The sequence below is a fragment of the Typopeltis vanoorti genome, chromosome 22 (genome assembly GCF_054136105.1).
Source record: "Typopeltis vanoorti isolate ZY-2024b chromosome 22, IOZ_Tvanoo_1.0, whole genome shotgun sequence".
NCBI classification, from domain to species: Eukaryota; Metazoa; Arthropoda; class Arachnida; order Uropygi; family Thelyphonidae; genus Typopeltis; species Typopeltis vanoorti.
The window spans coordinates 34373405-34390906 of NC_143570.1; the positions used below are offsets into that span (position 1 = coordinate 34373405).

At 35.3% G+C, this 17502-nt stretch overlaps 1 protein-coding gene across 1 annotated transcript in view; it reads left to right on the forward strand.

Moving 5' to 3' along the window:
• Positions 1–17502, forward strand: part of LOC150094295 (ralBP1-associated Eps domain-containing protein 2-like) — a 275338-nt gene that overhangs the window by 112824 nt on the left and 145012 nt on the right. Inside the window, exon 8 of the mRNA XM_090412058.1 lies at positions 2577–2662. Coding sequence (XP_090268184.1) covers positions 2577–2662 — 86 coding nt within the window. The remainder of the gene's footprint in view (positions 1–2576; positions 2663–17502) is intronic.

Sequence of the window (17502 nt, forward strand, 5' to 3'; positions counted from 1 at the left end):
ACCAGAACTGTCTTTCTATATTGTCTTTGGTTCATTCATTCCAGTCTTCTGAGTTTATTTTTTCAGATAGTCCAGAGATTTGGATTTAGAAATGGAGAATAAATAATTTAACAAGAAATTGTATCCTTATTTTACCCAAGTATGAGCAAACAAAAGTTTGCATGTGAAATATCTGCATGACTGGGCTACTTGTATATAGAGAGTAGTTGACTTCACATGAACTTGCTCTTTGTATCTTGTATATGTAAGAAAGTTTTAAAAATAATTACAGTTGAGCAGCTTTTAGAGTGAAATGTAAACTTAAATATATGAATATTATTTAGGAAAAAATGAAATGAAAACTAAGAACCAAACCTTGGCAACTTGTTTACAAACTCTGAAGAAAAGATTGATTGATTCAATGAAAACTGAAACTAAAGATATTCAAGATATCTGGATTCTTGAAAATATTCAAGAAGAATGTAGTCAGCAGTAGATATCAATACTTACATAGAAAAAGCTATCAGAATCCTGAAATGTAGAAAAGCTGCTTGTATTTGAAATATTTAAATATTGAGGTATGATGACTGTATGCAGTGTAGCTGCACTGCATAATTTAGAAAAACTGTCTTTTGTTTGAATTCTCTATGTTTGGAGTGCAGTTCATTATTCCCATCTATAAAAAGGGAAATAAAACAATGTGAGAAGTAGAAGAATTTCTCTACCAGGTGTTTAAGTTAAGATTTATGCAAGCATACTTAGGAATAGTGGTAAGAAAAATTTTGGAAAAACTTGGGAGAAGAATAAACTGGGTTCAGATCAAACATGTTTTCAGGATCAGATTTTCACTTTTTTTATTTTTTATTTTTATTTTTTTTTTATGCTTTATGCAGATGATGATATATTGCTAAATGAATCCAGGACATCTCCAGTATTCTTAAACTAAATTGAATAATAGCTGTAATGAATTTGGCATGGAAATGAGCAATAAAAAGCACCAAAACTATGAAAATAGATAGGTAAACACTTCAACTGCATTCATAGTGAAGAGACCAAGTAACTTTTTTCAGCTATTATACTTAATTTTAAGCAAATTAAATATGGTAATAGACAACAGAATAAGCAAAGCTGGTATAGTTGGGAGTTAGCTGAATGAATTTATATAGAATAACAGAGAAATTATCCAAAAACACTAAACTAGAAATATACAAAACAGTGTTCAAACCAATTTTAACTTATGGATCTGAGAGTTGACTTACAAGTAAAACAGTTGACTGGAGAGCATAGATATAAGAGTTATGAGAAAAAATAGGGGGGGGTGAACAGGTAGTATCAGTAGAAGAATCATATTTAAAAGGAAGATATTAGATAGGAGCTGGATATTGTGAGTATTCAGGAACGTGTGAGCAGATCTAATCTATGATTATATGGTCACTTATACTGAATGGGAGAAGAAAGGGCAGTAGAATGGGTTTTTGACCAAGATGGCAAGGAAAAGACTTGAAGACTAGTATCTGCATGATTTGATGCTGTCACAATTGTTTGAAAACAGAAATATAAGATCTGACAGTACACACTACTAAGTGAATATATTAATTTCCAGGAAACGTATTGACAGGAGATTAGTAATAATAGGATATAAATCAGATCCTGTGTAGCTCAGTATAAGTGGTGCTTGCACTCACTTCAAATATCAGTAAAATAAATAAAAGTCCTTAGTCTTCCTATTGTGCTAATGTACTGTAAGTTTACAGTTTTGTGGGTTTGTCACATAAAAAAAGAAGTTTATCATTCTTGCTTTCCCATATCTTGATTTATCTGTTATGAAATATTAGCACTAAATGATAAAGTAGTTTTCAGTGGTTGCTACAAAATAATTAGACTAGTTGTCTTATCATTCTACCAAAGACAGAATGCTATATAAAGATAATATAGCATTCTATCTTTGGTAGAAATTACAAAATACTGCATCTCTCTTGAACACATTGCTCTTTTTCTTACTGGTCCTGGCTCTTTTCATTGCTTTTGATATTATTCAGACCCTGATTTTTTTTAGCAGACCATCACATCATACACAGAGCTGCAAGTCTACTTTAATAGACATGTCATAGTTGGAAAATGCCAGAGTGTCTTCTCTTACTTTCATGAGGGCTACTTTAAATAGTGGTTCTGTTAATTTTTGTGTAACTGACACTGCTGTGGTGTTAAAGAAAAGTTACATAAAATCACAGAGGAATTGTAACTATTTTGCTCAACTGTATGTCTTGATTCATTATTTTCCTAATTACATCCAGATTTTAGTGTTTATTTAGATGAGCATGCCATATGGCTCTTTGAAAGGCATAGATTTCCTATATTGGCTTTGGTTAACCTACTGACACTTTTAGTTTCACTAAAAGTGTACAGTAGGTTAATGAAGAAAAGGAATCAAATTTTCTTGGATAAAATATTGTCTTTAGTAGTTATTTAAATTTTAGCATTTCATATGTTCAATTAAGTTGTTTAAATTTTTAAAAGTTTAAAAAAATGCCATATATATACACTTTTTACTCTGAATATTTTGTATATAGTATGCATATTTTTTTATATTTCTATAGAAACTGTTGTAGAATCTTCTTTAGAAAAGAAGAAAAATTCTTCCATCTCTGTTTTGGACTCTCAGAATTTTTCTCCTAAGAAAGAGGTACTATGCATTCTTATTTATTTTTAAGTGTAAATACTAACTAATTTCAATTTTTTTTTTTTTTTAAGATTGTGAAACATTAACATTATATTCAGTTTATGCAGTATATTTTTTTTATAATACAGAATGTTAATAACTGTGTAGGATAAAATACCTGCTCTTCAGCAAGGCAGCATACTCATTGTTGCAGTAATCTATTGTGTGTCAAGTTCTTATTGCACCATATATCCTGAGATTAATGTATTTTTTCAGGTTTCTATGTGAATAAAATAATTTTCGATTATATAAAAGAATTATGTGCAAAACAGCAGAAGTATAATTTCTTGACTCTCCAAATGAAACTTTCAAGGCTATGAATATATTTTTATTTGTCGCTTCAAAACTTTCATTTGGCTACCTCTTGCATCGTTAAAATTGTTAAAAATATGCATGAATTTAAGTGTTTGAGTACTCTGCTTCTTATATGCATCTTTGCATCTCTCTCTCTCATGAAACCAACAGTATTTCCTTAATGCTGGTATTCCATTTTCCCTGATATAATTTCTCCATTACCATGATATCCTGGTGTAAGTTCACCCTGCTTGTCATTCAGTGCACCATGGTTTTCAGGAGACTTTCAAAGTTAGAATGAAGTAATTTTCTGGACTCCATCTTATGGTACTTTGCTATAATTGATCAACTTTATAATTTTAAATTTTATTATTTTCCTTCAGTTCAAAACTCCTTTAATGATATTCCAAACAATTTCCATATTTCTAGTTCTATTTTAGTGACACCTTTTTGATTTCATCTTTTACTGTTCCCCTAATTTTGATATCCCACAAATATACCTCCAGTGTGGCCTATGAGATTTTTGAGAAATCATGCAGTTAGGTAATATAATGCAGATCACTTTTTTGTCCAGTGCTTTGGCAAAGTTTTTCAAAAGCCCAATTTAATATGTAGTGTTTGTAAAAATGTTTTCTTGTGCCAAAAGAAGCTTGTATTTTATGTTCTCTCTCTCTGTGCAAATCTTTTTGGAAAGCCATATTTCTTCTTGATATCATGTTTCATTGTTGCCTTGCTGTTGCATAAGTACAAAAAAAAGGGGGACTTCAGTGTATTTTGAATGCTCTTTGCATACCTACAGGTGAGAATATACTTACTTCTAAAGAGTCACAAATATTCCAATAGCAGTCCTTGGTTCTTATACTACTACTACCTACTACTTACAAATTTGAAATTTTTCAAAATTCCTCTTAGTTACTGTGCATTGTGTGTGTTTGAGAGGCATATAAAGCTTCTCATTATTTGTTATATAACAGAACTTTTAAGATTGTTTTGGGAGGTTCACAAACAAGAACTATATTTCTCTAAAAAGGTCACCTGTTATTTTATTTGTTTCTGAAAACAAGATCTGAGCAATTTAGATTTTGTGTGCATAAATTTAAATCTTTAAGGTCATTTAATTCCTTCTGTTCATTCAGATGGGGTTTGTTGATAACATTGTTAATGCCTCACCTGATCTGCACCTATCTATATGGTAAGCAGAGAATTTTTCAATTAGTTCCAGTGTACCTTCCATTGATGATGAAACAGGTGCTGTAAGATGTAAAAGAGTTAAACATTGATTTTATGGCAGATTCTGTGTTTGAGTATAATATCAAATGTTTGCTTTTTATGGGAATTCCAAATAACAGCTAAAAAGGAAAAAAAAATTATGTGATCTTTTGTTTCTCTCCAAATCAATTCAGTCGAATTAACTTTATGAAATGTACTGAAATAATTAGGAGCCCACCTTTTATCTTGGTTTCCTTTGGCCCTTACCACATGAGTGATGTAATATCACTGCTTTAATACTTGTTTTACAGTCTCTACTTTTAAATGTGACATCATCATAAATTAAAACAAAGATTCTCGAAGACATGAGGGCAAGTGAGAACCCTAACAGGCAGGCAGTGTTAAAATATTCCTTGATATTCCTTAACTTCTACAGAACATAAGATTCTTTGATTAAATGCAACTTGATCCACAGACTCCATTTTAAATATAAACATTTCCTTTAAGAAAAGATATTTTAGAACAAACTAACTAAAGTAGTTAGTTTGTTCTAAAATTTTATTTTCAACCATGATTTTACTTCTAACTGGAGATGGTCCTTTAAAAGCTATGTTTTTTGTTTTGTATGTTGATATTTACATTACACATTTTTTAGCAATTTGTATTTAAGGAATATATTGATCTTTGGAGTCTGGCTGTGGTTATTTTGTCATCAGCAAGCTAACAAAAGGGTATTAAGTATAGTTCCACAACCCAGTTTATGTCAAAAATACAACCGGCATTTAACCAATTAAATGCTTGTTGTATTTTTCTTCCATACCTTTACTATTTCATCTATTATAGATATTCTCAGACATGTGAAAAGGGTTATGTGTTTGTCGTACATGTTGATCAATTTTAACGGTATAGATGAGAACATGGACTGATAAGAAAATAACTACTTGTTAACTTATTGCTGATATTTCGCTGGTAATCCAGCATCTTCAGAGCACAAACACAGTTTGACACAGTATGTGAAACAATAACAATGGGACTAGTTTGAACAATTGTAACATACAACACAAAGACTAAAGTCCTAATTAGGCGCCATCTGTGTTGAAGACAAAAAAAAAAAAAAAAAAAAACAGAGAGAGAAAGTAGGTCTTAAGATGACTATCTCCTAAATCTTTGGCAAATTTATACAGCCATACTTGTTGAGATTTTGAGTACATTTCAAGGCTTGTGTTGATTGCACGAACAATCTCTCTGATGTATAACAACTTCTGTGTAGCACTTTTGTTTTTTTATCCTATTGATCCTGTGTACAGGGGTATCCAAGGCATGGTCTGCTAGACCCGACTTGCCATAGCAGTAGTGCTGTATTTTTTATGTTCACTGAGGCGGCTGTCCACAGTTCTTCCTATCTGTCCATAGTAAGCTCGATCACACGAACAGGGCACTTCGTAGACTCTTGGATGTGATAAAGAAGAGATTCTCCTTCTGTGAATAGATGAGAGTTGCTAATTTGACGTATGGTTTAAACACGGTGCATAGCTGATGTTTATTAAGCACTCTAGATATATTTTCAGATGTGCCTTGAATGTATGGGATGGTGACAGTTTTGTTGTAGTCTTCTGTGGTAGGCAGTAGGAGGGATTTCTGGGAAGCATTTAGTATTTTGTCTATTTTATGGGGATTATATCCATTGGCCAAAGAAGGCGACATAAGTGAGTAAGTTCAGTACTCAGGGCATTGTCACTGGAACAAATCGCTCTAGCTCTGTGGTTTAGTGTTTTTAGGATACCATACTGTCGAGATGGGTGATGGTGTGATTGATTGTGCAAATATCTCCTTGTATGTGTAGGTTTTCTATAAACAGAAAATGACAAGGAACCATCTGGAAAATGTGTGATTAGTGTATCCAGGAAGGGCAGACAGTCATTAGTTCCATTGTAAATTGTTTTTTGGGTGTTGGCTATTTAAATGCACTAAGAATATATCCAATGTGTCTTGGCTATGTGGCCAAATAGCAAGCACATTATTAACATAGCGTAGCCAAAGCACTGGTTTGAGAGTGGCTGTATTCATAGCTACCTTTTCCAAGTGTTCTATGTAGAACACTTGGGTTCTCCCCCTTAGCCAACCAACCTCTATTAGCCACTCTCACAAACAATTCTGTGCACCTAAAAAGTTATTTTAGAAAAAAAACCATACCTTAAAAAGTTCAGACATAATGGTGAGTTTAGATATCACCTCAAATGTACCATTAATTGAAACTCTTGCTTTACTAAAGTCACACTTTCCCCCTGATATATTTGAAATATTTAAATTCACAATACATGCAGGTTATTTTACATGGAAAGGGAAAGTATACAAACAATTAGATGGGACAGCAATGGGCTTACCCCCTAGATAACTTCTACATAGAACACTTGGAAAAGGTAGCTATCAATACAGCTGCTATCAAACTAGTGCTTTGACTACGCTGTGTTGATTATGTGCTATTTTGCCACATGGCCCGGACACATTGGATACATTCTTAGCGCATTTAAATAGCCAACCCAAAAATCCACTTTATAATGGAACTGGCAGCTAATGACTGTCTGCCCTTCCTGGATACACTGATCACACATCTTCCAGATGGTTCCTTATCATTTTCAGTTTATAGAAAGCCCACACATACAGGGAGATATTTGCACAATCAATCACACCATCACCCATCTTACTATGGACAGACAGGAAGAACTGTGAACATCCTCCTCAGTGAACATAAAAAATGCATCCAACACTGTCATTATGGCGTCGGTTCTAGCAGACCATGGATACCCCTGCACAGAAATCATTATATGTCATAGAGATTGTTCGTGGAATCAACAGAAACTTTGAAACATTTCCAAACCTCAACAAGTATGGCTGTATAAATTTGCCAAAGATTTGGGATACAGTCATCTTAAGACCTAATTCTTCTCCCATAGTCCTAAATGAACCATTAGGTCATTCATGGCTGGTAGGTGATACTCTTTGCTAGCCTCCTCCAGTCGTCTCGGTCTCTTGTTCTTGATGTCAGTTGAGAAAGGGAGGAATTTGTCCATTTTTTGATGTTATCAGTCCATTTTAATCGAGGTCGGCACCTAGCCCTTTCCACATGTCCGAACCATTTCATCTGTCTTCTTCTGATGACTGTCAGAATATTTTCCATTTTTCTCCCATCTATTTAAATCAATCAGTTTTCGGACATTTTTATTGGTTTCATGAGCAGTATAGGGAATTCTCAAAAGTCTTCTGTAAGTTTTCATTTCGAAAGACAGGCGTCTCCTCTCATCTTCCTTCAATAAAGTCCAGGCCTCACAACCATACAAGAGGACAGAACTCACCAAGGTGTCAATTAGTCTTAGTCTGGTTGTGATTGCTATTCTGTTATCTCCCCACAATGGTTTTAATTTCTGTAGGGCCACGGTTGTCTTAGCAATTCGGTATTTAATGTCAGTTTTTGAACGATCATCTTGACTCAACGTACTTCCTAGATAAGTGAACTTCTTTACATTCTCAATTTGCTTATTGCCAATTTGTATCTTTAAGGATTCAATGTCTGATTTTGAGGTTATCATTGTTTTTGTTTTTTATAGGTTTATGTATAATCCATTTTTTTTTTTTTTAATGTTCCAAAAACATGGCTGGTTATCTCTTGTAATTCTTCTTCACCATCATCATCATCATCATCAGCAAATTCCTGCCATGTATCCTCTAGGGATGCACAGGATATGATAGTACTACATAAAAAAAATTACACCATTACTAACTTCCTATCTACAATTTTACTCCAAATCAGTCTGTTACTTGTCAAGCTTCCAACATTATCAGATCTTATATTTCTATTGTCTAAAGCACTTTTTACTGTATCAATCCACCTATATCTTGGTCTTCCTCTGGGTCGTTTTCCTGCCAGCATGGCAGAGAACACTTGTTTTGCTAATCTTTCCTTGCCCATTTTGTTCAAGTGACCATACCACCACGCATTCCTGGATGCTGACAATGTCAAGTTCTTTACTAATATCCTTGTTTTTAATATGATACTGTCATTGATTCATACCTCTAATCTTTCTCAGGACTCTCATATCTGCGGTTCTCTAGTCTTTGGTCAAGTGTTTTACTTCTGGCTTTTTAAAGGGTGCCTAATGGTTAAAGCTGTATAACTGAGAAGAGACCTCCACATAGCATTTAAAGGAATGCGGAGAACCGACCAGGGCTTCTGACCTAATCTCCAATCCTCACCTTCTCGTGGTGCACCCTGTTGGGTATCTACTTGGATACTGAACGAACGAGGATTGGCTGGCAATTTGGGATTTAGCCAACCAAATTGTATTCTTATTGGTTAAACCAAAATTCTTCTTCATTTAAGACCTAATTAATACCTGCTTAATTAGGACTTAATCTTTGTGTCGTACGTTACAATTGTTCAAACTAGTTTCTATTCTTATACCGGATTATTGTTGTTTCACATACTGTGACAAACTGTTTTTGTGCTCTGAGATGCTGGATAGAATACCAGAGAAATATCAGCAATAAGTGAATAGTTAATTTCTTATCAGTCTGTGTTCTCATCTATACTGTTAAAATTAATCAACATATTATAGTATTAATAAGAGTGTTGACATTAGGCATTGTTGATGAACTTCTGTGATTATTAATTTCCATTCTGTAATTTTTTCATTGATTCTCAGAGTTGTTTGGTTGTTTTGACACATGTTAGTTATTACTGTGATTAGCTGATTTGGAGTGTTTTAAGTTAAGTATGATCCACAATTTGTTTCCTTTAGACTTTGTCCAAGGCTTTCTGATAATGTACAAATGTTGTGTTGCTGTGTTGAATTCACCATGCATGGTCATCCAGAAAGGATGATCATGTACAGTGTATCATGTGGGGCACATTTAGGGTGCCCCACATGATTAGAAGAAAGTTTAGGCTCACATGCTTCATCATCTACCAGATAAATTGCATACTATCAGATAAAGGTGAGTTTTGGATTAGCTAAATCCGTGGCTGTCTCTGATCTGGTGTTAAGGTTTTGAACAATCTGACAAATATGGTTGATAGTCCTTTTTTCATACATTAATAGAGCATGAAATGAACCTTTAGGTTTATGCCCTCACTACACACTGATGGCTGAACACATCTAAGTCAGAATCATATTAAGGCAGCTGTTGAAACTATGCTGCCACTACTTCCTACACTGAACTATTCATGTTTGATATGCAGTTGTCCACAGACAACATGGGTACTGATCTGCATGTTGAACTTACATTGATACTATTTGTGCCTTGCCTATTGAAAGGCAGCACTAGCAGGAGTCTAGTGCTATCTTTCAATAGGCACTAGTCACAGTGCAATCACTTTGGAGATGAGGTGTCACTAGAACGAAAGTATTAAGGCAGCTGTTGAAACTATGCAGCCACTGCTTCCTACACTGAACTATTCATGCTTGATATGCAGGCACCAAGTTGTACACAGACAACATGGGTACTGGTCTGTGTGTTGAGCTTACAAGAGCAGCCAACGTACTGTAACGTATTGAGACTCGTACTCTGAGTTGGGGATTTGGCTTTACCTAGAGTGTGGTAAGACTCACCTAAAGATCTAATATGTTTAAGGAGGTACAGATGAAGGTAGTTAAGCTATTATGTAAGCTAGCTCCAAATAGTGAAAGTTAGAAAGAGCTTCTGACTCATAATTATGAGATTATGGTGCAGTTGATTGGCAACATCCATGGCAGGCTCTGATTTGGCATTAACAAGGGGGGGGGGTATGGAAAATCTGGCAATAGCCTTAATAATGAGTAAATATCAGTGACATAAATGTAGCTGATAGTCCACAGGCAATTACTCCAGTAGAAGAATGAATTTGAATGCTTTGGGTTTTTTTATCTCATCTCATCTTCCTTTTATCCTCTTTTACCTTGCGGTGTTATTATTTTATTTTATTTTTTATCTGATCCACACACAAAAGGTCACAAGATATAGCACATTAGTGCTGTGTGACAAAAGGAATAGAAGAAAAGAGGAATCTGTTCACATTTTGCTTGAACAGCTGAGGGTTGTAATCTTTGGGGAAGGCAACGTGGAGGAGTCCAATGGACAGAAGTGGATGGAATGAAAGAGGAGGCAGTGAAATAAAATTGGCTTGGTGAATTTCAAGTTGATGTGGCTCTTGTTTTAATGATTTTGGAGGAGAGTGGAGGAATAATAGTGGCCATTTCAGCAGAGCACTGTGAGAGAGATCATTAATTAGCCTCATTGCTCTCTTCTGGATAGTAACGAGCAATGTTAAAGATGGTTTTGATGCATCACCCCAAATATAGAAGCAATCTTCCATGGCAGGTGGATTTGGGCTTTGTACAGAGTTAGCAGCTATGAAGGTGTGAAGTATTGTCTTGTGTGAAAAAGTACACCAAGTCTTTAAGTGGCTGCAGAAGCTATAGTTGAAATGTGCTTGTGCCAGGAAAGATCAGAGATGCAGATCAGTCCAAGAAGAGAAATCTGATCGTTTTTGGATATCTCCATATTACTGAATGTAAGGAGTAGGGATTCTATGGATAGGATTGGAAGTCCGAGAGAGAGTAGGTCATTTATATACAAGAGGAAGAGAGCAGGTGAAAGAACAGAACCCTGAGGTACTCCTGCATTGGTAGGAAAATCTGAGGAGAGTAAACCAGTCCCCATGACACATAGTGAGCAACCAGTGAGAAGAAAGTTGACAATCCAATTGCAGAGTGAGGGCAGACCATAGGATGGCATTTGTTAAGTAGGCCCCTGTGCCAAATCCGATCAGATGCCTTTGAAATGTCAAGGGTGACTATATGAGTTTCTCCAAATTTCTCCATGGCTCGAGTCCAGAGGTGGGTGGTAAAAGCAAGATCAGCTGTAGGTAGTGAGTGGTGTAATCTATACTACTTGTCATGATTAGTTGGTATGACTAGGTGGTTCAAGAGTTGTTTTTGATTACCTTCTCCATAATTTTAGAGAGAACAGAAGTGACAGCAATTAGATAGTAATTCGTTGGTTGACTTTTATCACTTTTTTTGGGATGGGTTGGATGTGGACCTGTTTCCATGTTCTAGAATAGATGCCATACCTTGTACCACACACACACACTGTGGACTTAAATGTCTCTAGGTCTTTAATGTGAAATGAGGACTGAATGCCTCTAAGTCAGAATCCTGTCTAGCTACTGCAACAATACTATTCATGCTTCATATATTAAGACAGCTAACTGGAGTTGCTTTCATACTCTTGAAGTACAGTCACTATGGCAGTGAGGCCATTAGAACAGAAACATTAAGGCAGCTGTTGAGACTGTGGCTGCATCTTCCTATGCTGCACTATTCACATGTGACATAGAAGCACCAAATCATTCACTGACAACCTAGGTGCTGATTTGAATATTGTGTTAGAACAGCAGCCACTATGTTGTGATCCAATGGGACTCATCTTCTGACTGCTCTACTTCTATATAGGGCTGTTCACTTCACATCAACTATGTCAATATCCCATTATGCAAAAACATTATGGGATACTGAAGCAGTTAATGTGAAGAGTTGTATATGCAAAAGATTAGTCATGAAGATAGTTGATGTGTAAACTTTGTTTGCTTAGGCTTTGGCATAGGATAGAATCAATTATAATTTCTTGTCAAGTATAATATATGCATACTGGGAACTGAAGTAGCAAGCTTTATGCAGATATATGTAAATATCACTTAATGCTGCTGGTCAGTAATCTTCAATAGCTTTGATCGCAATGGAAAAATACAAAGAATCTTTTGGATCTCAATAAAAAGCTTGTTATGGATGTCTGTCTTAGTTGGAGCCATGATTTTGAAAGCAATAGAGCAAACTGATTTTTCAGGTGATATATCCCAGGTGCAACCATGGTTTTTAAGATAGCCATCTAGGAATGAGATCGGCATTGTCTGGGAAGGCTTGTACTGACAAACAGAATTTCCTGTGTACAGCAATTGACCGAAGCATGTAATGAAGGCTGTTCTGCACCCATATTTCGCTGAACTATGCACAACGTTATGGCATCAGTTCTAGCAGACCATGCCTTGGATGCCCCTGCACAGAAGTCATTATATGTCTTACAGATTGTTCATGGAATCAACAGAAGCTTTGAAACATCTCCAAACCTCAACAAGTATGGCTGTATAAATAAGGCCGCTGAATCAGAAACTTATTTTATATATAGGCATGAGACTATTGATACTGATCCTCTTCAGTTCCTTGTGAGGATCAGTATCAGCAGTCTCATGCCTATATGTAAAATAAGTTTCTGATTCAGTGGTCTGTATGTGTACTTTGAAACCAAATTGAAAAACTTTCTACAACTATCTCTAATATTTTTAATATGTTGATACACCATTTTATTACTTGTATATGGAAAAGATATTATTATTGTTATTATACAGGTATCTCTATGGAGTAAAAAGATTCATTTGAGAGATCCATTTATTTACACATCAGCCATCATTCACACAATACCTATCATACCTCTCCTTAAACTCATTCACTGATGAAGCACCCACAACTACCTCTGGCAGCCCATTCTGCCCATTCACCACTCTCCAAGCAAAAAAAACCTAGTCCTAACACCTTTGCTAACTACACTCTTACTCAACTTCCACTAATGACCCTTTGTTTTCTCTCTTTTTTTGTCATTTGTCAATCCTGTAAAATCCCTTTAATAACTTAAATGCTTTTTATCTGTCAGCTAATTTGTGAAGCCTACAGACCATCAATCTATTCTCATAGGAAGCATTCCACAGACCTGCCACAATCTTTTTCATTCACCTCTGGATCCTCTCTACAACTTCTTCATCATGGAATCTGGGAGTCCAGATCTGTGCACAGTAGCTCAGATGTGTCCTTATTAAAGCCTTATATAGGGGAATAGTAGCCTCTCTATTCCTGTTTGTTGTTATGTTCTTCAACAATGACATAATCTGATGTGCTGTTTTGGTTGCCTTTGCAATATGCCCTCTGAACTTCAGTTCCCTGTCTACAGTCACATCCATGTCCCTGGCCTCATCAGTTTCCTGCAGTTCAGTTCCATTAGTATAGTAGTACAGAGTTTCTGATTTCTTCCCAAAGCCATTTACCTTTGTCCATACTGTTGGTCTGTTTAAGTCTTCCTGCAGGATCTCTGCATCACCTTCATTTACTATTGCATGTCCTAGATTGGCATTATCAGCAGAGAACTTAATGTTTTCTGTCAGATCATTTCCTATGTCATTGATGAATCACATCAATGAATCGCCACAAAATCTGATCCTTATTTTCACACTTTTGCTCTTTCATGCTCTGCTTTCTCTTCCCTTTCTTTCACTTCTGTGTCATACCATCTGCTAGGCATTTCAACAACCACTCAAACTAGTGTTTTGTTCTGTGAAGAACTACACTTAAGTGTACTATCTTTTCATTACTATCTGGTTATTCTCTTCATTTTCCACCGTGTCATTCGTACTATCACTCATACCCCTTGCAACACGAACTACACAGTTGCATTATCACACATTTCATCTTTCAACTCACCACTATTACTTTTCTCGCTTTCTTCACACTTATGACATTCACTCACAAAACAGTTTTGACAAACATGTTTCCCAGTTACATTCTCCCTCAAAAAATCTTTCATTTTGCAAAGGCCATACATTTCACAAATATATTGACATTACAACAATTCACAAATACATTTCTACATTGATTTAACCTTAGTATTTTCCTTTGTCTAGTCTTACTCTGACTGATGAGATATGAGATCTTAGTGCAGGTTCAGAGCTGTGTAGTGACCCTTCTCATAATTTATGCATTATGGGATACTGAGTCAGTCAATGTAAAGTTATATGAATTATTTACATGTAAAACGCAAGGTAAAGGTAATAATTTATTAGATTATAAGACCATATATTTCAGTCTGAAAATTACAGACCATCTTCATTGGCAAAAACAGTTAATACAAGGCAGAATGCAAATAATGGATTTATTTGAAATAGAATTAGCTGCATGATGTTATATTTCGAGTAACATTATGTTCTAACTGAGAAAAGGTTAATCATAACCGTATGTATATAAATATATATTAAATTTTTTTTTTAAATGTCATACTCTGCAGATCACTCAGTAGAAACAGCATCTTGTTACTTTCTTGAGACCTCATGACTTCAAAAAATACCATTCTTGGTTTTAATAGTAAGTATTTAAAAAAATAAAAATAATGAAAAAAAAAATCATTGATGAGTTATTCTAATCAGACTTTCCCTTATTTTTGATAACGATAGGTAGTCATTTCAATTCATGTTCGGGTGATGAAGCATGGCTTCAGTATTCTCCTTAAACAAATGTTCAAATTTGTATCACCAGTAATGTAGTAGGCATGTTTCATACAAAAGAATGTTTTGGTCTGTGTCTACTCCATGTTGAGCCAGTCCTGATATATTGGATTTCCTGTGGGCAATATATGATTGATGTTCTTGTATTCTCTTTTTAATTGAGCGCCCAGTTTTCCGAAGCAATATAGATTGCAGTTGCAAGGAACTTACACCCGGAAGAGACATTGGAGAGCGTTTATCTTTTGAAGAGGAGAAAAAAATTAAGAGTTTATTGATAGGTGTAAAAGTAGCTACTAACTCATATTTCTTCAAAATTCTTGAAATCGGTTCTGAACCACTATTAATATATGGGATTGGAACTCAACGTACTATTTCCTTAATGTTTAGGTTCGGTTTGTAGGAGTCAAACAGATGTTGTGTGGTCCTTTTTTAGAGGTCATTTAATTTCATTTATTGTTTGATATTTGAGAGATCTTCCTGTAAGTGATGAGGAGTCAAACAATTAGTCTTAGCTTCTCGAATTAAAGACTTGATGATTCCTGTCGTTCAAGAAGGATGATGTGCAGATTGTTGAAGAATGTAGCATCCAGTGAAAGTGGGATTTCAATAAACTGATATGGTTAAATCACATGGTGAGTGGATGAAAAGATAATCATCATCATCATCAAATTCCTGCCATGTACCCTCAAGGGATGTACAGGATATAATAGTACTACATGAAAAATTTACATCGTTACTAACTTCCTATCTACAATTTTCCTCCAAATCAGTCTGTTACTTGTCAAGACTCCAACATTACCAGATCTTATATTTCTATCGTCTAAGGCACTTTGTACCATATCAATACACCTATATCTTGGTCTTCCTCTGGGTCGTTTTCCTGCCAACTTGGCAGATAACACTTGTTTTGCTAATCTATCACCGCCCATTCTGTTTAAGTGACCATACCACCTGAGATTAGCTCTGCTAACGCATTCCTAGATGCTGACAATGTCAAGTTCTTTCCTAATATAATCATTTTTAATATGATATTGCCATTGATGCCATCTGTTCACGCCTCTAATCTTTCTCAGGACTCTCATATCTGCAGACTCTGGTCTTTGGTCAAGTGTTTTACTTCTGACCAAGCTCTCAGATCCATAAGTTAAAACTGGTTTGAACACTGTCTTGTATACAGCTAATTTAGTGTTCTGTCTAATTTCTCTCTTATTCCATATGAATTTATTCAATTGACTGCCTATCATACCAGCTTTGTTGATTCTGTTGTCTATTTCCATATTTAATTTACCATCTTCACTAAAAATCGTGTCTAAGTAGCTGAAATGTTTTACTTGTTCCACAGGTTCTCCATTCACAACGCAGTTGACATTTTCAATGCTTCTGCCTATTTTCATTGTCTTTGTCTTTTTATTGCTGACCTTCATACCATATCTATTACAACAGTTATTCAATTTAGTCAGAGAATCTTGCAGAATTGTAGCAGATTTATTTAGAAGTATAACATCGTCCGCATAAAGCAAAGAGCTGACATTAACATCTCCAATTTTGATATAATGTTTAATACCACTTTCCTTCATAAGGTGATCCATATAGATAATGAATAACATAGGGGATAATGTACATCCTTGTCTCACACCAGATTTAGCATTAAACCATCTTCCTGTACTTCGTTCAATTCTAACTGCTGACTTACAACTCAAATAAAGACTAAGTATTGCTTGATATAATGCTCGATTGACACCGTATAACTGTAGCATATCGAATAGCTTCTCTCTTGGCACTTTGTCATATGCCTTTTCCAGATTGACAAAACTTAAATATAGATCTTTGTTATATTGCCATGCTTTCTCGACTATTTGTCATAAAGTGAAGATCTGATCCTGACAGCCTCTATTTGACCTGAATCCAGCTTATTCTTCACCAGACTTTTCTTCCACAATTCTTCTCAACCTTTTCTCAAGTATACTTGCATATATCTTACCAGGAACACTCAGTAGGGATATACCTCTGTAATTCTCACATTCAGTTTTATTTTCCTTTTTATATATGGGTACTATGAGAGCGCTACTCCAATCATCTGGAATTCGTTCCTCTGTCCAGGCATTCTGAATTATGCAGTGCAGCCACTGTAAGACTTTTATACCACCATACTTCTCCATTTCTGGTCGAATATCATCTACTCCTACTGCCTTTCCACATTTCAAGTCTTCGATGGCTTCTTCTACTTCAAGTATGGATATGTATTCCTGACTGCATGCCTGGTCAGTGTTTTTTACCACTGTGCTGTCATCACTGCTTGTTTCATTTAGCAGTTTTTCAAAGTAATTACTCCATACTTCAAGGATATCTTTTTCTCCTGTTTTCATTTCACCTTTATCATCTCTAACTCCTTTTACAGCACTCTTTCCTCCATTCCTAAGCTTCTTCAACAATCTCCAGAATATTTTGCCACCTTCTTGATATTTATTTTCTATGTTCTTGCCAAAGTCCTCCGATGACTTTTGTTTAGCTAGTTTTACACACTGTTTATTTTCTTACATTTGTCTCTGTATTCTCTAAGAGCACAAGCTGACTTATTTGCCAGGAACTTTTGATATGCTTTCTTCTTTTCCTTCACTGTCTCTTTAACTTCCTGTGCCACCATGGAGTTTTAATTTTTCTATCCTTGCAGACAACATCACGACATGCCTCTCTAGCTGAATCAATCAGGGTTTTCTTCAAGGCTTGGCACTGAATCTCCAAAGTTTGGTTCCTGTTCTCAAACTCTTTCATGTTTCCTTCAATAATATGTGAGTATTTTAGTCTACAGTTCACATCTGAGAGCTGCTCAACTTTTATTCGCTTTAAAACTTTCTTACATGTCATTCTTTTCAATATGAAATTCAATTTTATCCTGCTCAAGAATAAATAGTGATCGCTTCCAATTTCAAATCCTCTGTAC